Genomic DNA, 19,634 nt, shown 5'->3' on the forward strand with positions numbered 1-19,634 from the left:
CGGATTGACTCCCTTGGAATCTTTCGCTATTCTCTTTATAAAATCTCCCCACATTGTTGCATATTCTGGGAACGCTGAGGTCGTGTGCTAACCCTTCGGCCCAGAACATCCCAAAGGTGTCCAATCGGCGACATGCTTTGAGAGCTGGCTGGCCAGGACAACCTCACACCTTGATACCTCAGACCGTCGGCTGCACAAGGAGCTCTTTGAGACGTCCATTGTCATCCTGGAACTCAAAGATCTGACCTACGCACTGGGACGACCACTGGACGTAACATCCACATAACGTTGAACGGTCATGTTCCCTTGACATATCATCAGATACGTCCTGTTGTCGTATATAATGCCTGCTGAGACCATGATGCTGCAACCGCCGTGCCTGTCGTGCTTGGACAGCTGTCTGATGGTACCTCTCTCCACGCTGTCCCCAAACACGTTGTCTACCGTCTGTAATGCGTAAACGGAACTTCGATTCATCATAAAACATGGTGTATCTCCGCTGTTGACGACCTCCAAACGACTGTGCCCACTGTTGTCTTATGCGCTTGTGTGCCACAGTCAGACGCTTTTCTCCCGAAGGGCGTCTTCATTTCAGATCCACAATTTTCAACCTGTTTTGTATCGTTGACATCGAAAGTCGGAGTCCGGGGGTAGCCCTAAGTTGTCCTTTAGCTCAGGTGCAGAAATGAATGTGTTCCTCAACGCAATGGTCCGTACATGTCAATCCTGAGTTGTCTTTCTGGGCATTCCGATACCCCACCCTTATCTTAACCCCATCCGTTTGCCAATATCGTCTCATCAGTCGGCTTTAAGATTTACCAAAATGTATGGCAGCTGCACTCTGTGATTTGCCAGCTTCAGTCATGCCTTAATCATGCACGTAATTGTACTTGTTCGGTCATGTACAAATTTGGAGGCATTTTCGTTCTTTGTTCAATGTGTTTTTTTGGGGCACATGTCATTAACGAGGATGTGTCACCGTGGACGGCATGCTATACATGAACAACAAGCAAAGTTTGACTTTCAGTGACTGTGTCTCGTGCAACATTTCATTCTTGTAGCTTAAATGGCAGGGGTTTCCTGGATTTAATATTTTTCCTTGTATTTTAAAATTCAGGCAAATCCCTGGCACATTACATACAATCTGGAACTGAACCCAAACTATCGTATTTGTATTGGAAAGAAGCATTGAGACCGCGGGAGAGAATGATAATTATTGGTGATACAAAATGTCAAATTATCTCCAATATTGGGTTATCAAAACAACGCCAAAGGTTCCCCGGACAAAGTGTTATGAACATATCTGTTTTGTTCATTCAGCTGCGTGACGGCGATTATTTAGTTCGAACTAGACAGACCAGTGATTGACATGGTGTGCATAGATCAACACAATTGGGACTAGGGTGACATGCATCAACAAAGTCAGCGAGCCCGACCACCCGACCTTTAATCGCCTCTTATGACAAACATTGGTGGCTGAAGACCATAACTACACTCTTCAAAAAATGAAACGCACAGATATAGTATGTAGTTCATTGAACCTGACTACACAAAAAATTCGGTATATAAATTGGATATATGTTATAAGAAAATGTTGGTGGCCTGATATTCGACAAACGGTGTGTCAAACAGCAGCCATTGTCGATTTTCAATGTCTAAAACGGCATTGTTTTCACACTTGTTCAAAAATGTCATGGAGGAAAACAGTGAAGCAAAATACACTTGCACGTTATGGCATTCGTAACTCGTGGTAGTGGCTATAACAAGGCAAGCATGAGCCAATAATTTTTCATTCAATTGACATCATTTTTCAAGTTCGAAATGCCGAGACTCAGCGCTGCCGATCGGAACATCGCCGTAGGACGTATCCAAAGAGGGGAATCGCAGTCTTCTATTGCACGCCACTTCAATGTCCACCACAGCACCATTTGCCGATACACACAGTTCAATTCCACTGCAGACCGTCCGAGAACCGGCCGACCAAGAGTTACCACCCATGCACAGGATCGCTACATTCGACTGTTCCACCTACGTCATCGCAATGCCACAGCTACGGAGACTGAAGGACGCATCCCTGGTTTGAGGAGGATATTGAACAAGACTGTTAGGAATCGTCTTCGCGAGGTTGGAATCCGACCCAGATGATAAGTTATGGTCCCTGTTTCGCAATAGATCCATCGACAGCGACGCTTGCGTTGGTGCCATATCTGACGGCCTTCGAATTTGAGAAACTGGAGACGAGTGGGGTTTAACGATGAATCACGATTTCTTCTTCACCGACGAGATGGAAGACAACGTGTTTATCGTCGTCGTCATTTTGCCCTGAATTGTGTATGTGAATTCGAGAAATTCGGGGGCGGTGTCACGGTAGACTACCACCATGATGCCAACATCAACGTATTGCCTTGGGCGTCGAGATCTCCACATCTCAGCCCAATCGAACTCCTCTGGGACAGAATATGTATACTTATCCAGTCAGTGCCGAGGAGATGTAGAGCCATGATAGCTGCCCGCGGCGGTCACACGAGATACTGAGTTCGGCGCAACCTTGTGGCCGTGTGTGACATGTCAATGAACAGTTGTCACTGCCTTTGTACAAAGACAACATGTGACTATCGAGCTCCAAAATTGCATATTTATATCTATGATATTAAATTAAATATATCGACTTTATTAGGTACATAGGTTTACTAAAAATCTACCTGTGCGGTTATTTTAAGGGTGAAAGTAACAACAGTATCAACAACAATTAATTGCCATACTTTTATGTATTTCACAGCTATCAACATATTTAGAAATCTAGCTCCGTTGCATTGTTCCGTGTGGTTATCAGTATTAATTATGGCTACTTATTGCATTATATCCTCCAAAGTAATTTGAGTGCACATATTTCTTCCTGAAAGAATGAGTGTGAGGACAAATTAGAATATTGTGATATTCATCTCCGATGCCATTAAAATTACATAATAAAAACATTTTCATTACGGGGAAATTCTACTCACTTGTATTGGAAGTCTAAGGTTCAAGTTCTATATTTAAAAAGTGTCATGGATAACTATCTTAGCAGGTCAAATAAATCACTTTGTAACACAACATGTTGTTTGAAGAACCTGTAAAATATACCTTTCGGCGATTCAATAAATGTAGCATTCCACTGCTGTTTGAACGGAACTAAAATTGTTTGAGGTTCAGTTGATTGTAACCATGATAAAGCACTATGTCAATTTCTTGTAAAATATTGAAATACAGTTTATATATAGGGGCAAATATATGTACACTTCTCTGCAGATATTCATGTAAAATGCTATCTACTTCAGGTGCCTTGTTATTCTGATTGGTAATAGCTTTCACAAATTCCTCTTCATCCATTTCTCTATTTAAAACAGAGCGTAATGGACAAAAACAAGTTTTGAATTACATTTTATTTCAGGTTGGATTAGAGGGGTGAACATAATAGTGGCTTAAATAAGAAGGGTTAATCTGTTTACAGTTTTGTCCTATATATAGCTCAGACCTGAGTAACCAGTTTGATTTCTCTTTCAGTTATACTACACTGTATTAAGTCAAGGAAGATAATTAGGGTTATAGTCCCTATAAGTAGTAAAGCACTTAAGTAAAGTAAAGCCCTTCTTTCAGTGGCATTTAGAAGTTTGTGTGATGAAGAAAGACAAGTTCTATGGATGAACAACTTCTTTATTAAAATTAGTGCGACGTTTCGGTGTAGATCCTAACACCTTTATCCAGCAAGTGATTGATAGTGCTTACTTACTTACTTACTTACTTTGGAGATTTAACATGCGCTTTCCGACTGATGCGTATTTCGCACAAGGCCCCGGCCAGGCCATTTAATGTGTTTCCGAAAGGGGCGAAAAAGGTCTGTGCAACCCAAGAGGAGGGTTTAGGGGTTGCTTATATAGAAATTGGTAATTTTGAGATTTGGAATAGATGCCGATGGGGTTGGGGAGGAAAACTAAGGGAGCTGGGTATGGTGGATGTTTGTTTGTTTATGTGATTTTGATTTGGTAGGTTATTGTATTTTTAGATGCGTTTTATTAGTTCCGTTTTTATTAAGAATACGCCTAAGGCCTTGAAGTTTTCTAGTTTATTTTGTGGGTTTAGTATTGCTTCTAGAGTGAGAGCCTTGTTTAGATTGAGGGTGGTTTGTAATGTGGTTCGATGTGTTAGGTAGTATGTGCAGTGGATGAGTGCGTGTTCTGGGGTTTCTGGTTGTTTGCAGTGTGGGCAGTTACCTGTAGTGTGTTTTTTATTTTTTTAGGTGTTTTTTTAGGTTGGTGTGTCCTGTTTGGAGTTTAGTGATTACTCTGTCGATTTTTTTTGGTTAGTGGTTTGCTGAGCACTTTTTTGATTTGGCTATTTGAGTTTAGAAAAAGGTTATGCCATTTTTTTGTAATTCTTTGCTTGTTTACACTTTTAATTTCTGATTTTGAGATGGGTAAGTTTAAGCTTATTTCTTGGATTTTGAGGGATAGTTTAGCGGCTTTGTCGGCGTTTTCATTACCGTATATTCCTACGTGGGCGGGTATCCACAAGAAGGTTATTTGTTTGCCTGCCTTAGTTAGGTCGTTGGAGCTTTTTAAGTATTTGATTTATTAATTTAGGTCGGTTTTGGTATTTTTGTTTTGGAGGGCTTGCAGTCCACTTAGGGAGTCGGTGAGTATTAGGATTTTTTTGTGGTTTTTGGATTCTTGATTATGGAGGGCTGAGGCCATGCCCATTAGTTCTGCCGTGAATATTGATTGGTTGTTTGGGAGTCGGAAGGATTGTGTGGTTTTAGTTGTGTGGTATGGACTCCGAAACCTGTGTGTTTGGAGGTCGGATCTGAGGATCCGTTCGTGTAAATGTGACACCAATTTGGCCAATTTTCGTGTATGAATGCTAGTGTGGTAGTTTTAGCTATGTTTGGGTCGGTTTGTTTATTTATTTGGCTAGCTAGTGTTGTGTCTATTTTGGGTATTTTAAGTTTAGGGGTGAAGATATTTGATTGTTTGCAGTTTTTAATTGGGTATTCATTTAGGTAGTTTGTTATTCTTTGGGATATTGGGGTAAGTAAGGGGTGTTTACGAGCTAGAGCTTGGTTTTTGGGGCTGATGTTTTGATTTATTAAGTTTTGGATGAGAGGGTTTGATTGGGACGCGGCCCAGAAATTTAAGCTTAGCTGTTCCCTGCGTAGACTTAGTGGCATTTCTCCTGTTAAGGCCTGAAGTGAAGTGTAGGAGGTGCCATGTTGGGTGCGTGTAATTAGTTTGAGAGCCTGATATTGTATTGAGTCAAGTTTTTTAGATAGAGAGTTCTTTAGGGTGTTGTATATGGCGCAGCCGTAGTCTAGTTTTGACCTAATTAGTGATATGCAGAGAGAGAGGAGGGTATCTTTGGAGGCTCCGCAGTTAGAGCCAGTTAGGCATCTTAGGGTGTTTAGGTCTTTACTGCATTTAGTTGTTAGGTTTTGGATGTGAGCATCCCAGGTGAGATGTTCATCGAAAATAAGTCCTGAGAATTTGGTTTGTTTTTGAAATTTGATTGTTTGATTGTTTAGCTGGAGGATTGGGGAGGCGGGTTTCATGTTTTTATGTTTGAATACTATTCCTGTTGTTTTTTCTGAGTTAAGGGAGAAGCACCATTTGTCAGCCCATTGTTGTATTTTATTAAGAGATTTTTGGAGTAAATTTTGGACCATTTTCATGCTTTTAGTGCGGATCCAGATGGCTCCATCATCCGCGAATTTTGATGTGTTTACTTTAGGGGATAGGCCCTCGAATAGATCGTTTATCATTATATTGAAGAGGGTGGGGCTGAGGATACTGCCCTGTGGAGTGCCATTTTCTAGGGGACATTGGTCCGATAGAGTTTGGTCTATACCCACGGTTATTTTAGGATTGTTTAGGAAGTCCTGGATGTAGTTTATTATCTGACCTTTGAGTCCTATTTTTTTAAGTTTTTGTATTAGCCCATCGTGCCATACCATGTCGAAAGCTTTAGAGAAGTCTAAGAAGATGCCTGTGGTATATTGTTTATTTAGTTGTCCTGTCTTAATATCTTGTTCTAGTCGGGCGAGGTTATCTAGGGTTGAGCGGCCAGGAGTGAAACCGCTTTGATCTGGGTTTATGATGTTATTTGGGGTTAAGTAATGTTGTAATCTATTTTTAGCCATTGATTCCATTACTTTACATAAGTTTGAAGTTAGGGATATTGGTCTATATGAGTTAGCTTGATTAGCTGGTATGGTATTGGTATGACTAGGGCCTGTTTCCAGGGAGTAGGAACCTGTCCGTTTAGGTAGATGAGATTGTATAGTTTGAGTAGTGCCTGGAGTAGTTTTAGGGGGAGTTTTTTAATTATTTGATAAGAAGTTAGGTCTAATCCTGGGGCTGTGCCCTTTTTCCTGTTTTGGATTACGTAGAGGAGCTCCTCCATTGTGTAGGGTTGATTTATTTCTAGATTGTTATTGTTTGGTTCTTTTGTGGGTTTGTTTTCTGTTTTAAGTTTATCTTGGAATTTTTTACTGAAGTTGGTATTTTGCTAACGGCCGAAAAGTGGTTGGCGAGATTATTTGCTTTTTGGGCGGGGTTGGTTGAGTTGTCAATGTTAGGTTTTTTTTATGTTGTTTTAAGCCTCTGATGGCGTGGATTTTGTGCCAGACCAATCTTGCATCTGTACGGTTATTTATACCTTCGCAGAATTTTTTCCAGTCTCTACTTTTGGCTATTTGGACTTGTTTTTGAACCTAGTGGTTTAGTTCGTGGGCTATGTTTAAATATTTGTAGTCGCGTTTTGCTTTATTGAAGGCTGATTTACGTTTTTGTCTAGTCTGTTCTATTTCCTCATTCCACCATGGTACCGTCGGTTTGCCTGTCTTAGATGTTTTGAAGGGGGTGGAGGTTTTGGCTGCGTTTATTATATAGTCTGTTAGGTTTTAACAATAGGTTTCTGGATCATTATTTTCTATTTCGTTTAAGTTAGCTTCGTTGCAGATATCTTGGAATTGGTCCCAGTTAGCTTTATTGTAATGGAATTTTAGTTCTTGGATTTCTGTTTGGATTGGTACGTTTGTATTTCCTATGGTTATGTTTATGGGGAAGTGGTCACTACCTAGCGGGACGTCGTGCACTTCCCATTGAGTACTTTGGGCTAGATCTGCGGTGCATATGGTTAGGTCGATAGCCGACATTTTGGGGTTTATCTTATCGTACCTCGTGGGTTGGTTGCTATTAAGGAGTACTAGGTCGTTTGTTTCTATCCATTCGGAGATTAATTTGCCATGATTATCTATTTTATCATCTATGCTCCATGTAGGATGGTGAGCGTTAAAGTCTCCTAGGAATATAGTAGATTTATCGCTTATTTGGAGTAGTTTGTTTAGATCCTCAGGTTGGACTTTTTGTTCCGCCCAGTGGTAAATATTTATGATGTTTATGTTTCGGTTATTTAATGTGATTTTAATGCCGTTGGCTTCTAGGTTTGGCGTGTCTATTTTTATTTCTTCGTAATTTATATCTTCCCTGATAAATATGATTAGTCCTCCTGCGGCTCTTCTTGTTTTCGGTTTAGCTCTGTCAGTTCTAACTGAGTTGTAGTTAGGTAGTGTGAATTTGGATTTTTTTGAGAATTTGGTTTCCTATATACAAGCAATGTGAGGGCTTTTATTTAGTTTAAATTTAGTTTTTAGTTCATGGCCGTGGGAGGTGAGTCCGTTGGCGTTCCACTGAAAAATATTTAGTCCTTCCATTATTGGTTTCGGGTGATTTGATAGTGCTGAACAACATAGGTATATATACTTATTAACATCAATGTTTATACATTAAATTGATTGATGGACACACAGAGCTGATTAAGATAATTGGAAGCCAGTGAATGACTAATGGGACAGGGTAAACAACCACGGAAGCTGATTGGGATGATTGGAAGCCAGTAAATTAGAAGCCAGTGAATTGTCTAATGGACACAGAGTCAGCAAGCAGACTTATAGAGATGATTAGAAGCCAGTGGATTAATTGGATGGACATAGGGATTTAGCAATTAGGTGATGGTAAGCAGGCGGGATGTAGGAGCCTTGATCGCTGTTCATTGCAGGCTGGATCCTTTTGATGTAGATGGCCTCTAGTTTTCTGATTTTGTAGTCTGACTGATTATTGGCCAGGATCTTGATGTTGTTCCACTGGATGTTGTGGTCGTGGTGGGTTTGGGTGTGGTCGGAGATGGCTGATTTTGAATCATTTTTTGTACCGAGGTCTTGTGTTCTTTTATTCAAATGGGTAGGGACCTGGATTTTTCACCTACATAGGAGTCGCCACAGTCACATTGTATGTGATATACGGCACCAGCTGGGTATTCTTTCTTTGATGTAGAGGGCCTGCCATTGGCACTGATTATGTTCTGGATTGTCCTGCCTCTCTGGAATACTGTATCAATGTTGTCGTGGTGTTTGAGCAGTCTGCGGATCTGGTGGCTGGCTGTTCCTATGTAGGGAAAACTGATGACAAACGGGGCTGTCTGTTGCCGTTTACTAACTGGCTTCCAGTGAATGCAGAGAGAGAGAGAGAGAGAGAGAGAGAGAGAGAGAGAGAGAGAGAGAGAGAGAGAGAGAGAGAGAGAGAGAGAGAGAGAGAGAGAGAGAGAGAGAGAGAGAGAGAGAGAGAGAGCATAGCTTCAATGCAATGATATGGCCAACATGCCTCTGTAGAGTCCTGGTTGCAGAGATGTAAACGGTTCGGTTGATCACATAGCTATTCTGCAGTGAGTTTGTTGCAACATGTTAGGGTATTCCTTAATTTCCTTAACGTGTTTGCAAATTTGGGATTATTAAACACCTAGCCTCAACACTATTATCCTCCAAAATTCCAAATGTGAATCTTGGTGTCTGCAGCCAGGATAAGGAACTGCCGTCATGGAAAAGTTCAATTCACTTGCTTCTCGGTACTCTTGCACCTACTTTTTATCAACACAAAAGGTCATCGCCAGAGAATAATCAGTCTCGAATGTCTACCGAAACAGATTTTAAAAGGCAAAAAACAAAACAAAATAGTGATGAAAAATGTGTGATGACACCATTCACGAAAAGGGTCTCCTGCTCTATGGACAGCACCCACCATTCACACAACTTGTCATGAAAGCATCCTTTTGTTTGCTCGTTGCCTAAAGTAACAAGGAGCACACCAACCTAATTATATAAGTCTCAGTGTGTAAGATATGAAAACTCAAAGTATTGGATACATTTGCGTATCATGTTATGAAGCTCCGTGTCATCTTCAGTGAATTCCTCTTATTGTCTACCTTAACATCCCTTGAATGACTTAACCAAGTCTTCGATGATGAAATCTTTATTGAAAAGCTGGGCAAAATTATATCTATGTTTCAGTTCCAGCCTAGTGATCATGAAAGTGTTGGTGGTATTTTCAGATGGATTTGTAATGAAGGCGAGCGCACCAGCATTTACATGTAAACTATATCCTCTTGGTAACAAATGTACGACATGAACACTACTTTCCTGTACATGTCAATAGGAACTTTCCATTCACGCCTACTCTAACATACGTGCGAGCTTTACTTCCTGGTTAGTCAACATGGCGGGAGAAGGGTGGTTGGTTTTCATGGCGGTTGTGTCAGGTTGTTGGATTCACCACACTCTGGGTAAGTAGTCACGATGCATTCGGACGAGTTACTCTTGCAAGCAGAGTTACTAATACCTAATGGTATCGAAATCCAAATAAGGAAGCATTTAACTACAGCTAGGGTAACATTTAAAACATCTAATCATTTGTATTTTATAACACGCTTCATATATCATATATATTCTCATGGGCGGATAAATTACCTCCAAAGACAATAAATAGATCTTAATTGTGCACCCCCCTTTTCAAAAAAGCTGTACCCGCCCATGTATTATTTAGTAACTATAGACGTTGCTTGCTGCACTGGATGTTCTGGCAGGTTACCTTACTGAGGCCCTGTTAACGTGAAGCAATTGCAAGTTCGTAAATAGGATGATGTCGGCCTTGAAAAGGCTACATTTTTACTATCTTAGATTCACAAATATGGTACGTTTGTATTATAACTAAATTAATACATGGGGCAATACGTTTCAAGTAGGGCACAACAAAATTATACATTGTGTGGAAATGTCACAATGTTAAAAGAAGCATGGTACTTGCTAGTATTCTTGTGCTCCTCTTCTTCTGAGAAAATTATTGGAGTGGGGTGAAATTCATGTAAAGGTTATGAAACGACTACTCTCACCTAAATACCCTTTTAGTCTCTAACTGTTTTCTGGATTAACAAAAGGTGGACCATTTTAAGCTGAAATTAGGGGGAGGACCAAGCAGTGCAATATCTGTTTTCTTCACTTAAATTTGAACGGGGTGATTGTGGGGTGTATTTGCTAAAGCTTCTGGTTTAGTGGAGGTATTACAAAATATGTATATTATTTATGATCAGTCCAGTTTTTGTGACATTAGTGGACAGTGTGATAAGTATACATCATGAATCACGTATGGGGGGTAGTGAGACACGTATGTCTCTAATCTGACGGGACTGCAACACTAATTTTACAAGTGCACCTGTACCAGGGTCCAGGATAAAGGATAGAAAAGAGCACAAATATCTAAATGTTATGTTTTAATTAATTAATTATGTTTTAAGATTTCAGTATTACATCGACATTATTACTCCAACATAAGCTAAAATATATTATTGTGAATCAATTTAGAGATAGAAAGACTTTGATAGTGATATATCCTATTGACACAAGCCGTCATCCAAATACACACTCACATCAAAGGTTATGAATTTGTATTGAATGATGTAGCTTTGAATAGCTGCCATATATGCATGTACGCATTTTAAGTGAAATTCATACCAAAAGCGCTTTCAGTCTTGTCAACAAATCATTTTAGTGTTAAAACTTCCTGGTTCACAAACATGGCGGGTGTGAGGTGGCTGATACTTACTGCGGCCGATATCACAACGTTCAATCTTCTATAATTTAGGATAATTAACTATATCCAAAAAATGAAATCAGTACTTGACATCATTGCTAATGAAGATAAAAACATGTTATATAACTGGGCTTGTCTATTACTTGATGGAACATACAGAGAGACACCAGGATTGATGTTCCTTATCGACTTCGAAAAGGCATCTGATATTGTCGAATGGGAAATGGCTTCGGCCCTGAATTCTTTAGTGTTTCCAGAGGTTGTCGTCAGGGTGACCTCTTATGCCCATACTTGTTCATACTTCGTGTCGAAATATTACAACTGCGAAAGGACGGTAGGTAGGACAACTGGACGAAGAATGTTATCCATGTAACGCTGAGCTGTCAAGTTTCCGTCAACGATGACCAGCGGTGTCCTCTCCTGCCCACAGATACCTCCCTACACCATGACACTCCCTCCACCATATGGTACGACCTCCTGCACGCAACACGCCGCCGTTCGTTCACCCCTACGGCGGTAAACACATTGTCTTCCATCAGCCCTAAACATACAGAATCGACTTTTGTCAGTGAAGACAACCCTCTGCCAGTCACGTCGTTGCCGACGTCAAAAAGTCCGGGCCCATCTCAATCGCAGACGACGATGTTGCGCTGTCAATAGCTGTCCTCTGTATGGTCTAAAAGCCCTGATTCAATGAGCCCTGAGTCTCCTGGCCACTGTCTGTCGACTAACCCCTGTGATCTAAGCCATTTGTCGCCGATGACGTCACTGCCAGGAAGCGATTTCGGAGGTGCAAGGTACGCAATACCCAAGGCTCGTTCACATTGTTTGACTGTGAGACGTGGCATTTCTTTTGTGTTTTTTTTATCACTGTGGATGTCTGACTTGCCGGTGCAATCGTTTTATACCCTTACCCGCACGTGCATTTGCAGTTGTCCGTGGTGTTTTTCACTTTTTCGCGTGTTATGTCGCAAACATGTAACAGACGATTAACATTTTCTGCATACGCTATTGTTGTATTTAGGTGATGTGTTTTAGATAGACTTCATCGAAAAACAATATTATGCTTTGTCTGAAAATCATATTTTCAGTTGGTAAAGTTTCTTTTGGACGTCAGTTTAGTTAGTCCTAAGAAGACAAGCATAACCCTCGGGAAAATTATAAAATGTAATCAGCCTTTTCTATATACTTTTATCTCAATACAAAGTTGAATTTCTATTTGGACAAAGAAAAGAATTCTTAATCTGCAACAAGTGTGTTATTCAAAGCATGTTAAAACCCAGTCATATCAGAAACAATACGAGGCGTGTGTTAGACACTGACGCCTGACGCCTGACGCTTGAGTTCCTGACATCGGCTATAACTGATGGTGCTGTTTCTCCTTATAGTTGTTGATGTTTACATCATCATTCCCATCTGTAATCCTATTGGACACCCTCCCAGGTCTTTAGGATCGATCTCCTGGCCAAGTCAAACCAAAAGACAGCGACACTGTATCTGAGTGGGATAGCACGCACGCACGCACACACACACACACACACACACACACACACACACACACACACACACACACACACACACACACACACACACACACACACACACACACACACACACACACACACACACACACACACATAAACACACATAAACACACACACACACAATCACATTGTTGTCAAATTGTATAGCTCTTACTTTTCGAGACTGCCTTCATTCATTGATTCTATGCAAAAGATAAGACATTGAATGTAACACCTCGATCTTTAGTAACATATGCATGTCCATGTCAGACCATAATAAAATGAAATAACGGAGCTCCATAGGGAAGTACCGATCAGCACAATGGCTGTATCCTGAACAAAATACAAAAAGTCATATCTGTTTCACTTGTTGCGACTGGTACACATGCATTACTTACACACTAATCTATGTTTTAAATCGATGCAGGCGAGAGGTTCATAAAACCCCTAAAACCTGAAATGCCACAAATACCATACAAGGCTGTGAAATGTCACAAACTATTTCAAAAGCAGGACCACGTTTGTATTTGATGACACAGCTTATACTCTATCGTTTGCTAAATTTACATTTAAAATGTATAAACATATTTGTTTTGAATCATTGAGTGATCTTGTCCTTTATGTATTCAGAAGATGCGAGGTGTGTACAAGCCGCCGGGTATAACTTGAGCCAATTGGGTGTCGCAGAGGTTCTTGCATTCGTGGCTGGTGCTGTAGTAGATGCCATCGTCAGTGCCGTTATCTGGAGGAGAAGGAACAGGTAAATGAGTCACAATATATAGTTCCAAGATATATATTTTAAAAAATCAAAATGCATTGTGTTTTTTGGGGTCCAAAAATAGGATCATATCTAATAACAACATCATATTGGATAATGCGTCTATGTCTTTCATGTACTTTACACCAAGCTTCGAATGTGTTCACATTCCAGATGCCTACACAAGACATCTGAATCGCGCCCAACCACTGTATCACTCGTTCCAACTGAACCACCGCAGGCCAGTGATGACGTTGGCCCAGAAACTAGGCCATACGACAGTCTCAATGCCGTCTCATATGACCGCAAGATGAAAGGAGAGCCTTACTGCACCGTTAAATCTGGCCAAACAAATGCAAAAACTGATGCCACTGTTCTGACGTCATGTGACGTGTCCGACTCTATCGCAGCAGGGACCTATGAAACCCTTGACAACACGTCACGGGGAACGGATGGTGAATACAGTGAGATCGGGAAGGTTAAGTGACTTTCTATTGACAAACTTACTGTTTAAATAAAATGATATATTGGTACTTGAACGTATATTCGCAAAAGGTGCCCTTTAGCTCTAAGATTTAGTTCTATGTTTGTGGGTTTAAAATTGTAATAAATAAATTAATTATTTACGTATTTCTGTAGCCTGATGTCTATTGACGCACAGACACTACACAGACACAGTTACAATGTGAATTGTGTAAGTTCAATGAGAGCTATGTTGTAACCCAATGTCCCCTGATGTGAACTGATAATATTAATACTTAAGACCTAACGTAAATGTATTTATATTTTGCTAAATATAAGTTATAGGTGGCGTTTATCTTATAATTATAGTTTTGGCTTTGCATGCATGAAGACCTTGTCATTATGGCGTCATCACCTTTGTATGTGGACGGTGAACTGAAATACATGGACAGGACAAAGTTATATGATCTGTTAACTTGTAAATATTTGTAATAGACGACTCACTTGATGCATTGCGATTATGTATTATTATATTGATGATATTTGAAAATAATCTTCAAAAAAGTAAAAACATTTACATGTTTTCATCAGGCATATAAAATGCACATGCTATGCTGACAGGAAAATAGTCTACGTCGTACTGACACAAATCGTATTTTATCAAAAATACCACCTTTCACATGTTGTAAACCTATAGCTAGGTAAACCCAGAGTAGTAGTATGTGTAATGGGTTATTGCATCCGTAGCCTCAGGCCACGCTTGTTATCTCTATGCCCCAGGAGGCTTTAGTGTCATTAATATTGTTTGACTATGATAGTCACATGTTTGTTATTTCTTTAATGTCACGCTTTGTTTACTGTATATGAGTATATGTTTATGTGCATAAACAATGTCAATAAGAAAACGTGTGACGACTGTAGTCAGTCTGGAATTATTTACTCAAATTCTAAAATATATCACTCACAGGTTGGATTACTTAACGTAGATAACTTAAACACTTATTTGATTTATTGCTTTTTGATTAGTTATACATCTTTGCAATTATTTTGTAATTATATACGATCACTGGCGCTTCATCAATAAACGGAATCCAAACTCACGGTTCCTTCTTTTTAAAAGGTCCAAAAAGTAAACATTAGCCTCTACCGTTACGAAGCCATGAAAAACATCAAGGAAGTCACGATTTCGCTATCTGTTGAACGTTTTTAAGTAAACCAATCTATATATTCACTGCAATACACCAGGAAGTGGGGCGTTTCCTTAAGCTGTTCATCTCGAGTAAAGTATAGAGTGAAAAGGAAAAGCATGACTTAGGCACAAACATGTAACCTATATAATTTTGCAATTGTATGAGTCGACTGAAGTCCATAAACAAACGTGGTTGTGAGGAGTCCAAGGGTGAGATCATGCCACAATGGACGAGTCTGCAAATCATAATGGGCAGGTTAACATGGAGTTTGGATTTGGTTCAGCTACATTCTGTTACAGATGACACATTTTATATAGGCTTTAATGTCTTCAGGAAATTAAGTAACTGCCGTTTAATACATGTACATGTTATTTCCAGGTCATTCAAAACGGATTTTATTAAAAATTTAGACATGAAAGAAATTATGCTTTCGGAAAATTAAGTTTAAGTGCATACTCACACATAAATGTAATAATGTTCGTATATATACATACATGTACATATATGCTAACACGTGTCCGTATTAAAGTATAGTATTCGATCAACTTTACCTGCTGATAGAACTTAAATGTTTTCATCTCTAACCATTTCCGTGTGATGTATGTTTACCTTGTACAATAACAAATACATGCAAACTCAAATGTTGGACATGTATTATGTTGATGTGTTGATAACACTTCACGAGAGGAAGCTATTATAAGGGGCGTGTCTGGTTCATCACATGCTCCATTGACAAATGGACAATGTTGTTTTCCTGTGTTATTATTGCAGGTGTTTACAGTGTAAACATGTTTTCAGGGTTCACCCTTCCCCTTATACCTTAGTCCCCAGTGTGGTGGCCTAGCTTTGGTTTGTTGTGGTCTGTAGCCTAGCTTTTTTTACCAAAAAATCCAATGGAAAACCATACGTTTTAATATATTGATCGTGTTTGTTTTATACGTAAACCTTCGATACTTACCTCACTGTTTTTCCTCCTTTTTCGACAGGTATTTAATAAGTAATTAACTTCTTCTGATTGCAATATTGTCTACATGTAAAGTTTTAAATCACTCACGCTCTCTTATATCTTCGTTGGCTGGCACTGCCATGTTGAGGTACCCATGCTTATCATGCAATTCACTTAGTAGTCTGTTTCCACTATTATGACGTTTAAAATAAAACGATAGAGCCTCCAATAGCTGTTGATGAATTTCCTCAACATGTGTATACGTAAAATGACACATCTTCTTAATGGCCTTGTACTTTTGCGTCAACTCACTGATTGAAGTTTGTTGATCAAACAGGATATTGTGGCCACACAATACGACACATAGGGCGTCTTACCCAACAACAAGAACAATATGCAATCAACATTGATTGACGTAAATTTGAGCTTCGTGCTTGTCATTGTTGTTCATACTTGGTTCTTGAGCTACTAGACCATGCTTGACCATACTATGGACCATAACTATGACAACCGGCATAACTGTATATTCACATATGCAAGACAGTGTGGACATTGCCTCAGTGGACATATAATATATACTTTTAATTTAAATTTCCAATGCCAATTAGTATTGGTTTACCAAACATCCCCTGCTTCGCCCCCTTGGTTTTTCCCTCTCCACAGGGCATGCTCTGTCTACCAAAACCTCGTGAGCGTGTTTTCTCCAATACATAAAAACTGGTTACTCTAGATCTGTCTGACCTATTACTAACATAACACAAATGGTGTATGCTTAGATGGATGAAGAGTGCGCGCAGTGTGTTCGTCTGATTCCTATGACCAATGCAACACAGAGGGAATATCACACTTATTTTATGAATCTAACACTAATTCACAATCTAACACTCAGGGGATTGTGTGTGTGTGATTCATACACCAAGTATGCCATGGAGGGCATGTGTATGCATTTGCCATGACTTATAGGACACAGAGGGATGATACGTGTGTCTGATTTATATCATTAATACATGTATACAAGCTGTTCTCTTTATTTCACCAAGTACAAGATACGTTCTCATTTACCTTGTAACACTGTTGCCACACAGTTTAAGTAACGATAAATGGCATCACCAATGAGCAAGATTTGCCCAGTTAGCTTTACGTTTCAAATAATTTGTGTGCTGGATAAAACGATACATCTCGTTGATAAAACCACCTTGAAAAACGCGACCTCATGTGTCAGTGGATGTCAGTGGTTCAAGGCCATATCCGTGTTGAAGTGGATACAGCGCCTACGTAGATCGTGGAAGCTCGGTGCTCAGATTCCCTGGTCGCGTCATGCAACAGTAAACTACGTTTATAACGAACATGCTTATAACAAACTGACGGATATGAAGTACTTTTTTATCCTTTTTATCAATAAAACGAGGACGGACCGGCTCGGTGTTCACTATGATGTATCTGAAGGTGTATCATACTGGCGTGGTATGTCAGTGGGTTATCATTATACAGACGAATTGATTCCGGACTAGTATTAGCAGCCAGACACGCAGGGTTATGCAAAATGAATAAAATAATCTTGAACGTGACGTTTCATTTCACTTGACCTCTCGAATAAAAAAGTTGTATTTCCCTTGCCTACCCTCTGCAATAATTCCGGTTCATACTTACACTCAGCTACCTGGAACATATAACAAGAATTGTCAAAACATTGTTCACCAGATTAAAATGTCTAAATTGTGTGGAGATAAATCTAAATTTACATATTCCCAAATATTCCCAACTGTTCCATCGAGTGTGAGAATGGCAGAAAATGTTGTTGACACATCCGACATTGACATGTATCAATACCCGTTGCTGACACTGTAAGCAATGCTATGTTATATACATCCTCCGGGTTAGAAAAGTGAAACAAATGATGACATTTGAACACATCCCTTCGTCACACAGGGTTGCTGTTTTGTTAGGAATCACTAAAAATACTGTAATGTTAGTAAGTACAGCAATGGAACTTTGCAATATGAACCGTCTTAGAAAATATGTGCACTCATTTTTAATTAAATAGTTTAACAAAACTATTAATGCATCAAAGTATAAGAGAAAACACTATAACGTGCATATAGCATGCATGTAAACATTGTTGGTTATCACACTTTCTATAGCAACTGTCCTGTCTTTAAACACCAGAAACGATAATTTTATTGGCTATGTATGCAACATGTAATGTATGTAGATTACCAAACAAGTCCCTGCTAGATACCGTTTTTACTACAGCGAGTTTATTTCACCTTTCTAATGAGGACAAATGTACTTAGTTATTTATTACTTGAAAAAAGTTGGCGCATCTTCTTATTTCAACCATACAAAAAGACATTGCTGGTATGAGGGTAGCGTATGAATAACATGGGTAGCTTATGATTCGACAGTAGACTAATAATAATAAGTGAATGAGTGAATAAGTTGGTTTAACGCCGATTTTAACAGTATTCCAGTTAGGTTCCGCCCCATCGGTCAGACACCCCATGTGTTAGACACCCAGTTGTTAGATACTTTACTAAACAAAAAAACTGAGCTTACCTGTGATGTAATGGGCTAGTCCCATCTCGCTAGACTGATAAGGACTACTACTACTGAATTGTTTGAGTTTAAACAAGATTGTTAACTATTCTTTCGTTTAAGTAATTTCACACCTACATTTGAGACTTCCTAATTAAGTTAACCAAACAATAATTTACCAATATATATTGAGTTTTTACCATTAAAGATATGATCCCTATATCCCAAAAGCTCTGAACTCTTACATTGCATTAAGATGGCAGGATTACAACAAGTCGAATATGTCATGTCATGTAAAGGGACACCACGAGTATACTTCCAGGGTTATCTCTTCAACCGCAATAAGATCCGCCATACATGCACGCATTGGAGGTGTAAAGTGAAGACATGTGGCGGAAACTGCACCGCTGTTGGCGACATCAAAGGGTGCTTCTTCCACTTGTCCCTTGCGTCAGGTTCAGGATATTTTGGGTTGATGCCATGAATGACTGCCCTGCTGTCCCCGGTGTCAATGAGTTCAATGACTACATGGTTACGACTTGGGTTGACGACGACTCCCTCTTCCCGATCCTGATGTGGAACCAAGGACTAACAACAGCATTGAGGGATTCAACAGTCGTTTGAATACTTCTCTGTCGACCCGACATCCAAACGTTTACCGACTTGTGGATATTTTGAAGAGAATTGAAAAGGCCGATCGTCTTAAGATTTCTCAGATTAACTTTGGTGCAACCCCTCCTCCTAGGAAGCGAGTATACAAGGTTGACAATCGACGGACACTACTGAAAGAAAAACTGGACTGAGGGGAAAGACAACAATGCAGTACCTGGGTGCCGTTGCCAAACCCATCAAGGTAGTTTAAGTGACTTTCATGTGCTTTGACTTTTTAGGGTTGAGATGACTCCTCCGATTTGAATTGATAGTGCTTTAAATGACTTGATATGTGCTGTAAATGGCTTGATAGTGCTGTAAATGACTTGCATCTGGTGATGCAGGTCTCAGACGTTGACAACTTTGGTGAAATCCACGAGCACGGGCATGGCGCTGACAAACCTAAAAACATAATCGTGTCAAACCGGCTTTCAAACCCACTGTCATAGGTTCCTGGCGTGCCCAAGGGCCACAACTCCACACATGATATCAATAATAAGGAAAGATTAGATTCTGAAAAAATATATTAATAATAACCTTACCACAGACATCATCAACAGAAACATCTTCATACAAAGGACTTATCTAGCTTCATTATATCAGACTCGATCCAGTGTAGGA

General features: G+C 39.7%; 1 protein-coding gene across 1 annotated transcript; it reads left to right on the plus strand.

Annotated features, from left to right (window-relative positions):
• Positions 1–9,393: 9,393 nt before the first annotated feature.
• LOC125372104 lies at positions 9,394–14,782 on the plus strand. Its single transcript, XM_048381115.1, has 3 exons — positions 9,394–9,645; positions 13,103–13,232; positions 13,404–14,782. Exons 1-3 carry the CDS (start codon positions 9,579–9,581, stop codon positions 13,714–13,716), a joined length of 510 nt encoding a protein of 169 aa, XP_048237072.1. The 5' UTR covers positions 9,394–9,578; the 3' UTR covers positions 13,717–14,782.
• The last annotated feature ends 4,852 nt before the right edge of the window (positions 14,783–19,634 follow it).

Source organism: Haliotis rufescens, unplaced genomic scaffold (genome assembly GCF_023055435.1).
Source record: "Haliotis rufescens isolate VD_foot unplaced genomic scaffold, xgHalRufe1.0.p SCAF_35, whole genome shotgun sequence".
Lineage (NCBI taxonomy): Eukaryota > Metazoa > Mollusca > Gastropoda > Lepetellida > Haliotidae > Haliotis > Haliotis rufescens.

Coding starts and splice junctions, on each gene's coding strand:
- LOC125372104 (XM_048381115.1), top strand. CDS start 9,579: ATGGCGGGAGAAGGGTGGTTGGTTTTCATGGCGGTTGTGTCAGGTTGT. Junction 9,646..13,102: donor TTGGATTCACCACACTCTGG/GTAAGTAGTCAC, acceptor TTATGTATTCAG/AAGATGCGAGGTGTGTACAA. Junction 13,233..13,403: donor ATCTGGAGGAGAAGGAACAG/GTAAATGAGTCA, acceptor TTCACATTCCAG/ATGCCTACACAAGACATCTG.